At 34.9% G+C, this 10,609-nt stretch overlaps 1 protein-coding gene across 1 annotated transcript; it reads left to right on the forward strand.

Annotated features, from left to right (window-relative positions):
• The first annotated feature begins 9,283 nt into the window (after positions 1-9,283).
• Positions 9,284-10,183, forward strand: LOC149153907 (uncharacterized). Its single transcript, XM_089443971.1, has one exon. It carries the CDS (start codon positions 9,284-9,286, stop codon positions 10,181-10,183), a length of 900 nt encoding a protein of 299 aa, XP_089300097.1.
• Positions 10,184-10,609: the final 426 nt, after the last annotated feature.

Consider the following 10,609-nt stretch of genomic DNA (forward strand, 5'->3'; position numbering starts at 1 on the left):
CTTAAAGGTTTGGGTAATCCCTCAAATGGTATTTCTTTAAAAAAACTTATTGAGTCATATAATCCTCATACAAGAAACAATGGTCAAGGGGGACAAAGCTCATAATTATTTCTTAAATTTATTCCCGAATTTGTTTATTCTTTCCATAGACTCGTTAGGTTTATGAGGTAGGATGGTCTTAATGTGGGATCCTCACATGATGATTAAAGTTAACGCAAATAATTTTTTCGTAGGAATATTGTTGTCCTATTTTCTCTGTAGTTTGGAATGATGTATAGATATTCTAAATATCTAGGCTCCCTACAACAATAGAAAAATATTTTTCAGATGCATGGATGAGTGTAGGATTTTGAAAAAGGGATCACTCATTATGGTGGGGGATATGAATTTGAAAATTTCCAGTGAAGAGGTATGGGGAATAAATAGCAGATTGGATCTTATGCGAAATTATTTTGTAGAACTATTCTCAAAAATAATCTGGTGGACATATCCCCTATACCTATGGCTCCGAGTTGGAAGAAAAGTAGGGAACATCCTTTCAACATAGCTAAAAGAATCTATCTATTTTCTCTTACAAAATAAATTGTTCGAGATTGTTGGGGTGGTGCACTCTACAACATCTCCAGTTATTATCTCAAACCACTCTCCCATTATCCTTCAAAGTTGATTAGAGTACATTCTATCTGGAATTCCTTTTAAATTTAACCAAACACGGTTGGACAATCCGTATCTATGAAAATTGATCACAAAACATGGTTTGCATATTTTGGGGATCTTGAACATACAATTATGGAGACTTTGGTAACAAAATAGAAATCTTTCAAATATGTCATTAGAACTTGGATAAAAACAAAAAAGAAACAACAAAGGTATGATTTGTAGGTGATTGAAATGGAAATGGCTAAACTTATTGACTCCACATCAACATATTTTATATAGGAGGAGGATCAACAGAGGATGATGTAACTTGAATCACAAAAGAGGGGTATTCTACATAATAGGAACATGAATGGTGCCTTAAAAATAAAGTAACATGGATTAAATGTGGTGATAAAAATATGATACAGTTCCAAACTTTTGCTACACACAAAAGAAAGAAAAATATAGTTTGGGAAATTGAGGATGATAAGGGAAATAAGGCTACAAACATTAGGGACATTCAACAATCATCGGTGCAACATTTTGAAAATTTCTATAAGGAAAGGGACAATGGTGAAATCGAAAATTAATTTTCTTTTGCAGTGTATTATCCCTAAATTTTCTTAGAGGAAGAGGATAGGAAGGTGGGTTGTCCAATATCGACGAAGGAGGTACACAAAGTCCTAATTTTTTTCTCAAAATACAAGTGCACTAGTCTGGATGGATAGACCATTGAAATTTTTATTCATTTCTTTGAAATCACAGGTCAAGATTCATTAAAAATGGTGGAAGAACATAGGATATTAAATAAAGTTTTAGGTGATGTTAATGCAACATTTCTTAGTTTGATCCCAAATTTTTCATTCCCAAATACTTTCAAGGATTTTAGGCCCATTTCACTTTGCAATATTGTATACAAACTATCTCCAAAGTTATTGCAAATAATATGAAAATTTATCTTTATTCACACATTTCAGAAAAGTAATTTGCCATTTTAAAGAATAGAAAGATATAGGATTCTATCGCCATAGCTCAAGAATACCTACGCACAATTAAAACCAGGCAAGGGGAGGCCATAATCTTTAAGATGGATTTACACAGGGCATATTATTGCACAGATTGGAACCATTTTAGACTGATCCTACACAAGGTAGGACTTTCTATGGGCACTATAGAATGGGAAATAGTATGTGTTACTTCAATGAGCTATGATGTTATCATTAATGGAATTCCTACAATTTTTTTCATGCTTTTAGTGGACTGCGACATGGCTTTTGTTTATCCCCATTTATGCTTTTAATTTCCATAAAATACCTCAAAAAACACTCTGAGTTTGTGTTGTTGTTGTGACAACGACCTTCCAAATTTTTTTCCCATATCGATTTTGCAGCCTATAGTAATTTTCGATTCAAGAACCCTTGAGTCATCATGTTGTTTTTTTTTGTTATTTATGTGTTTTGTCCTAGTGTATCATCCCCCCTAAGTCAATGTTTCATAAGCATTATCACTTAACCATTAGAAACACTTGAGTTAATTAGTCCATGGTTAGGTGAACTAATGATCTTTCTTGACTTCGAAAATTTCCTTATCACCATGAACACATTAAAAAAGAACTCAAAAGCACAAAAAGTGAACAAAAGCAGTAAAATATCTCACAAAAAGAAAATGCACAATTTAAGTTAACGAGGACATGCACTCGAGTTGAGCGCACTCCTTCAGGCTGAAGGAGTGTGCCCTACTTAAGTGCACTCCTTCATGCTGAGCAAGTGCATCCTACCTAAGTGCACTCCGTCATGTTGAATACACACGCCCTGTCCAGTTGCTTGCATGAGCCAAATTCTTGCATGAGGGCGCACGTCTAGTGAATAGGAGCCCACTTAACTCCTCTTAACTAACCCTTTCATGGGACGACAAGTGGCACTCATGTATGAATCAATTTTTCATGTTAATTTCTTTAAATAAAATCAGTTAATCATTTTTTTCATAGTTATTTCATTTGAGTTGAGCACACAAATCAGGATTCAAGAAGATCTTCATTAACCAGTGCTGCAAGTAAGTTTTGCATGTCACATATTTCTATTGCACTTCATGATTTAATTGCCAAATCTTACTTTTCCTTTTTTTTGATCTACTGTTTTTCAGTTTGTTTTGTAGTCTTTATGTTGAATCTTCATGTTGCAAGTATTAATCCATTGTCACATGCAAGAAACTCTTCACATTGTTGAAACCTTCCATCTTCCACCATGCATGCGACAACAACTATAAAAACTTGTGAATATTTATCTTCCTCATATTATCATTGAATATTATTGATTGAACTTATTTATGAATTTCCAATAGGTACAGAGCACTACTTAAGCTCAAAGCTCCATTAACCTCAAGAACTGCGCCCAGTTTGATCAAGTTTTATTCTTGAGTGAATGAGCACATCATGAAGGTACGAAGAATTTTTCATCGACGCTTTGGAGCACTACAATGCATCCTCTTTTCCTTAGATTGCATGAGTGCATCACGAAGGCACGAAGGAAAAAAGCCTCATCATTCAACTCTTCGGCATGCAATAATGCACCCTCCTTGTCTCCTTGAGCACATTGGCACATTGTGAAGGCCCAAAGCCTTGTTAATCTTATCCTTTGTCCCTTCAAGGTGTGACAATCTGCCCTCCATATCTTGTTGAGTGCATGGTCACATAAGGAAGACTTGAGGGGCAACTTTTCCACCCCTTTCACCCTTCACGGTGCGATAATGCTCCCTTGTTGATTTTTCACCTTTCTTGAGCACATGAGAACACAATGAAGCCCCAAATGACAATGCATGTCCCCTTTGTGCTTTGAAAGTGCACCCTTATAGTTTTCACACCTATTTCCTCTTGCATGAAATTTATTTTATGCTTTAATTCATAGCTTTTCATGTTCTATCATCTATGATGACTCCTTGAACATGATTTACAATTGCTGCATAATTAGGTTATTTTAAGATAATATTGTCACTATGAGTGTCTTGCCCCAAACAGGTGCGTGTCCTACAAGTGTCACCTCTTTTTCTTCATCTTTTGGAGGCATGCAGCCTCAGAAAGTGACCTCCAAAGAAATTTCAGAAGAAAGCATTGATGAAACTGTGGAAGTTACAAGGCCCAATGTTCTCATATACGAAGATACTCAGTGTTTCATTGGTAAAGGTACACAGGTCACTTGGAGAAAAATATATAACACATTTATGAAAGAGAGGTTTTTGCAGACTTAGAAGATTTTCATGCATATATAATTATCAAAAATTCTAGGATGCATAGGATCACATGCTCATTCCCGGTCATGCCATGTGCACAAGTAATTAAATGGATCATTACACATATGGATGATTCTCACATTGTGCTACACAATGAGAGTGGCAATCATCTTGCCACCTATTCTGTTGAATACATGCAAACATATTAGAAGATGCTCAAGCACAATGAATATGCAAACAATAACTTCTACAAAAAATAGGCAACCCTTGGAACTACTGATGTTATCAAAACATGGTGTCGAGAGCCCACCAAGTTCTGCCAATGCCCATCTACAGTTTATCCGACGAATATTATCAGATATGTCTACCAGTACCTAATAAATATCTATTGTCGGTTATATGGGCGTAAGAACATTGTGGTGTTCTAAGAGAATTGGATATACATGTTCAATATAGTAGTTACACGTGCAAGAGTTTTCAATTGGGTGGATATCCTATCATTTGAGTTACAACGTCAGGTGGGGTAGACAGAAGCATACTGATGAGAAAACTAAGCACCAAAATTCTACATGCTTGCATTTCTCTTAGATGAAATTTGTGTATAGTATTCATTCCCGGGAATGAATTGGAACTGGACTCTTGTGGAAAATTTTGTGGTCTACTTCCATTATAGAGTGTTATTGTAGATGAGCTTTAGAGGAGAAACATATATTGCTTTGGTTAGCACTATGTCTACCTACAACTAGCTTCATAATGGGTTTGAGAATCTAACACAGAAGAAAAAGATTCCTTCCGTTAGATCTCTTGAAGCAATTAGAGGAAGGGAGGCCATCTTCCAAGAGAGCACAAAATATATTGATCAAATCAGGCAAGCGACAGAGAATGAAGCCTTGGTGGTAACCAAAGACATTGTTCCACAATATGCCTTTGCACTAGTCAAAGTGCACATGAAGCTCTCATGGATGTGGAATAATGTACAATTAAGCTATAAGAACATATTAACGGAGGCCCTAGAGGAGAATATGTGCTACAAAGTGGACTTTCTAGTTTGGGTTGAAGCCATCACAAAGGAGTTTTGAGCATGGGAAACTTACATTACAAGTGAACTCCATGAAGAAGAAAATTATTTATCTATTTGATGAGTTTTGTCCCATTGTCATTTTTGTCTTATTAGGCCACCGTCTCATTTGTAAATTATCTTATGTAATAAAGATTATGAAATGAAGTCCAAGGGACACATGTGGAATATAAAAGCCACACATTAGAATGTAAAGATCCATACTTTGAATATGAATAGTCATAGGAGTTGAAGAGTCATTATGAAGATCAAAGGTCATTGTATTTGTTATAAATAGCTCCTCATAACTATGGGAAAAGACTTTTTAGGCCATGGATTTTGTAAAAATTTATATTCTATAGGTCTTTCCTTGACTTCTCTGGTAAGACATAAGAGATAAATCATTCTTTGGAGAAGCAAGTTGTGGCTTCGCGTTTCACTCTTGGATATAGTGTTTCATCCATGTAACTGTCTACTTTGGATATTACACTTAATAAAAAAGTTAATGAGTCAATATTCCTTCATACATCTATCATAGATGTAGTTGGAATATTGTGGTCATGTTTATTAGCATCAGGTTTACACCTTTATTTCAAGTCAATGTTATTAGTCCATATTTTGCAAGGTCATAATTATGTAAAGGAGGTATTGTATTTTTTGCAAATTTTGCTAGCTAAGCTTCAGAAGATGTATTATTAAGCTTATTTCACCTAACCTTAATATTATGCTCAATTTCTTGCAACAATTTGACCTATAGTGAAATTTCAGCTAGCGTTATGAAATATTTTTGTAGTGTGGCACTGCGAAATATTTATGTAGTTCGTATCAAAAAAATTTAAATATTAGTTTTTGGCCCTTTAATCCCATTATTTTGAGTGCTCAAGTGTCAATTCATAAAATACGAGCCCTCCTCCTTCATGTTGTGACAACTTCTAGCTTTTTTATGCCCAATATAGACATTAAAGAACAAACCCTAATCTGCGCTTTTTTTTCACTAAAATCAACTTTTCCCACAAACCCTTATTTAAAATTTTCATGTGTAGGAAGGTTGTTGAGTTCATTTCAACCTTCAGCTAGAGTGTTTCAAAATTAATGAAAGTATTTTCAAGTCAAGGAGCTTTTAAAGATGGGTTGGTTTGGTCATGTAAAGAGATTTGAGCCTGATGGCATGTATTTTGAGGTATACCCTGAAATGTTGGATCTATTCAGAAATGCAAGTTGAGAGTTAGTATTTCAATTTTTCGATGGGCGTAATCTCAGTTGGTGCCATGATTTCGTCTTCTCCTTCAATGGAACACAACTAGAATTAGAACACTGCATTTCCTTGTTACATAGGAGTCTATTGTTAAGGCGATGGGTTTTCCTATAGAAGGTGAAAGATGGTTAAACAAATAGAGGTTGCAAAGTGTAGATTTGAATTTCTTCCTGAAAGAGGATTGTTAGAATCAAGATTGGGATGCAGGGTCCTCCAAACTATGGTGAAGCCCAAATGGTCTATTGCACTTAGAACTGTTGAACTCTCTTTCACTTTTGAGGGTGGGTATTCCAAAGATTACCTATATCATATGAGGTTTCTTTGTCACTTAGCAGGGTTTAGAAAAATAAATTTACCATATTTCCTACATCAAAGTTTGCTAAAAATGTGCACTAAAGTGAGAAAAATACATGAGCTACAATCCCATGATCTTTTTCATCGCGACCTAATTAAAATATTATACACTCATGAGTTGAATAAGTAAGTGGGACAAATGACGAAAATGAGGTAAAGAAACCCAAACCCAACTGTACCTAGAAGATCAAAGAGGGGCGAAAACATAGTTTCTACACAAGTTTTAGCTCAAGAAACCAAAGGATAATCTAGTAACCTCCAGGTTGAAAAATATGATGAAGTCCTTGTGAAAGCACCTGAGATTAAAATTCATGAAGGAAAGACTAGAAGCCAACAAAAAATTATCGTAGAGGAAGAGGAAACAAAACAAAAGGCATGAAAAATAAAAAAGAGCAAGCAAAAAGTTGAAACAGAGGATGAAGAAGTCAATACAGAGATTATGGTTTAGGGATAAATACCTCACACTCTCCCTACTAATAAATTGAGAATAAATTTCAAATCTAGGATGAACCCTAAGATCAAAGAATTTGTTATTATCATTGTTGTGGAAGAGAAAAGAAAACAGAGTTCAAAGAACAGAAAAAGATAGAGGAAAAAGGAACATGTTGAGAAGATTAAAGGTAAAACCCTTAAAACTAATAAATGTTCACAAAAACCTAGATTTGTTAGTTCTATATGCAATGATGACAAGAATTTTAAGGTGTTTAATGCTTCTTCTCAACTCCTTTGTTATTTAAATATATATTTGTTACTGCTATATGCAATGATGATAGGATGATGATAAAATGTTAAAATAACATGTTGTAGTGTTTCAATAAATGTTTTTGTATGCCTCTCAATGTGTTTAGTATTTAGAAATATTATGTTTCTTGGTGGACTAATGATTGGATGATAGTAGAATGCTAAATGGTCTCTATTTGCATGAGTTTTTGGAATTTTTATTTTTAGAAATTCTTTTGGATGGTATCATAAATATGTTTTTATGTAAAATAATGCATAAGTTTAGATTTTATGGTTAAAGCATTTCATGTAGTCTTACTATTTTACATATTTTTAGGGTTGGTTTTTTTTTTTTTTTTTTTTTTTTTTTTTTTTTTTTTAATATTATAAATTTAATTATGCACTCTATATAACATTTAAAAAGATAATTTAAACAATAAAACCTTACACATTACAACTACCTCTTCATTGGGATCTATGGATGAGTGCAGGATTTTGAAAAATAGATTTTGGTTAATTTTTTTTCTTATTTTATAATTTTTTCAATTTTTAATTTTAATCTCCTTTCCATAATTATAATTTGCTTCTTTTCAATTTCATCCTTCTTTTTTATAGTTTCTAATATACCCACTCAAAACATTAAATATTTTAAACTATTTCACATATTATAACTCAAAAAATATAACAAACTTTTATAGTTTCTTTTAATTACAAAATTAAATTTAAAAATAAGAAATATATACTTGAATTTAGTGATCGTATATTTTAGTGATTATATTAATATGTAGAGAAATTTGTATCTCATAAATAAAGAAATCAGATAAAACCATTAACATTTATTGGTTTTAAAAAAAAAAAAAAATTATTATTGACTTAGAAAGGATTAACACTTTGGAAGTTTTAACTAATCCATATAATCCATATATAGAAATGGGATATAATGATATCATATAATTTAAAAAATTTATTATTATTATTTTAATGAGTAATTAGTAGTTTCATAATTTGAATTAACCCCATATAAAATCAACTAAGGAAAATAATCAAAGAAACTAATGAGCCCAAAACAAAAGTAATAATAATATATTATTTTATAGAAAGAAAGGAAGTTACAAACATGGATTTGATCAAAATATCTATCAAAAAACCAAAGAGCCTATTTTATATATATAAGAAAGCAAGGAAGCTATAAAGTGGATTTTCTAGTTTGGGTTGAAGCTATCGAAAAGGAGTTTCGAGCATGGGAAATTTACATTACAAGTGCACTTCATAAAGAAGAAAATGAGTTATCTATTTGATGAGTTTTGTCCCATTGTCATTTTTGTCATATTAGGCCACCGTCTCATTTATAAATTGTCTTATGTAATAAACATTATGAAATGAAGTCCAAGGGAGACATGTGGAATATAAAAGCCACATATTGGAATGTAAAGAGCCATGTACTGAATATGAATCGTTATAGGAGTTGAAGAGTCATGAGGAAGATCAAAGGTCATTGTATTGGTTATAAATAGCTTCTCATAGCTCAAGAAAAAGTATTTTTTAGGCCATGGATTTTGTAAGACTTTAGATTCTAGAGGTCTTTCATTGACTTCTATGGTAAGAGATAGGAAATAAATCATTCTTTGGAGAAGCAAGTTATGGATTCATCTTCCACTCTTGGATATAGTGTTTCATCCATGTAACTGTCTACTTGGGATATTACACTTTTAATCAAAAACTTAATGAGTCAATATTCCTTCATACATGTATCATAGATGTAGTTGGAATATTGTGGTCATGTTTGTTAGCATCAGGTTTACACCTTCATTACAATTGAATGTTATCAATCCATTTTTTTCAATATCATAATTAGGAAGGTTCGGAGATGCGACGACTCTGCAACTAGGGTTCTGGAAATTTTTTGAAACGGCGCAGTCAAGCATGGCTCTACATCCTTCGAGGGTCTGACCTCCTGGGTTCGTCAGAGCGTATCAGGCGTTATCACAGCGCACATGGATCCCCCCCAGGGGGGGGTCTCAAAGCCCTCCCCTATGTCCAATACAACGCCACCAGGGCACACGGGATCCCTCATCTTTGGATCAATCCATGAAGAAACAAGCAATAAGGAGCTATCGCAGCATAATAAGTCCAAAGACACAGCCAGTCAGTCAGATAAGAATGATGCAGTACCAGAAGGGAAAGATAAGCCAGAGGAAAAGACCAAAGTCACATCGAAAACCTGCAAACTAATAGTAGCTGAAAGACCCAAGATAGAATTGCCCAGTCAGAATATCAACGAGCGAATACAGTATATGACGGATCATGCACTCATCGGAAAATTTATAGGACTTTGGCCAACAGAAAAAGCCTTGTATGGCTGGATCGCGGCTAAGTGGAAACCCAATGGCCATATCACATTGCAGCTAGGACCGAAGGGGTTTTTTATGGTTATCTTCCTATGCTTAGAAGACAAGTTCAGAATCATGGATGAGGGACCATATTTCTTTAACTCAGCAGGATTGTATCTGAGGGACTGGGTGGCCAGATTTAACTCGGACAAGGAAGACCTCACCTGGGCTCTAGTATGGATCAGAATGTATTCCCTTCCAGAGGAATACTGGGACGAAGGGCTACTCAAGGATATTGGAAATGGGCTGGGGGAATACATAAAAGCGGTGGAAAAGACGAAGCTTCGAAGATATACATCCTATGCCCGTATCTGTGTCTTCATGCGCCTAGACAAAGCTCTGCCTGACTCAGTAAGTCTCTCTCATGACGATTATGAATGGATCCAACCTTTGGATTATGAACATGTACCTTTTCGCTGCCGTAAATGTCATCCTCACGGGCACCTCTTTAGGGACTGTCCGCTAAATGCCAAAGCCAATGTTTCTGACCCCTCTGATCTGTCGGCCCAAGATGGCTTTACCAAAGTTCCTCGCTGCAAATGAGGGCACAAAAAACCTGCATCTGGGAAAAAACCCCAGCAAGGCACTGCTTCAATCCCCTCAACGAGTAACAGTTTTGAAATTCTGGCTCAAGCCTCAGAAGAGCCTCCCTTGAACTCAAATCTTAGCTCCGTACCCATCTCTGCCTCTACTCTTCCTCCCCCTCTAGCTCCTCCCCTGCTTCTCTCTTCCCAAAGGATAAAAATGCTACCCCCAAGGAAAATCAAAAAGATCTTGAAGGAAAAGTTAATGAAATGGAAGTAGATGGCACTCCAAACCAACCCCTGAGCTTAGAAGCAGCTACTGTAGAAGGTAGTCAGTCACAGCAGATGGATGAAGATCCAGAAAATTTCGATATGGAAGGACTGGACATTCATCAGCTTGAGCTAGCTTGCAAAAAGAAGGACTATGACAAAATCCCAGAGCTGC

The sequence above is a fragment of the Pinus tabuliformis genome, chromosome 9 (genome assembly GCF_031772625.1).
Source record: "Pinus tabuliformis cultivar Carrire ecotype Pingquan chromosome 9, CPIR1, whole genome shotgun sequence".
Classification (NCBI taxonomy): domain Eukaryota; kingdom Viridiplantae; phylum Streptophyta; class Pinopsida; order Pinales; family Pinaceae; genus Pinus; species Pinus tabuliformis.

What these genes read in the sequence shown, in the direction of transcription:
- LOC149153907 (XM_089443971.1), top strand. Translation starts at nt 9,284, where the DNA reads ATGTCCAATACAACGCCACCAGGGCACACGGGATCCCTCATCTTTGGA.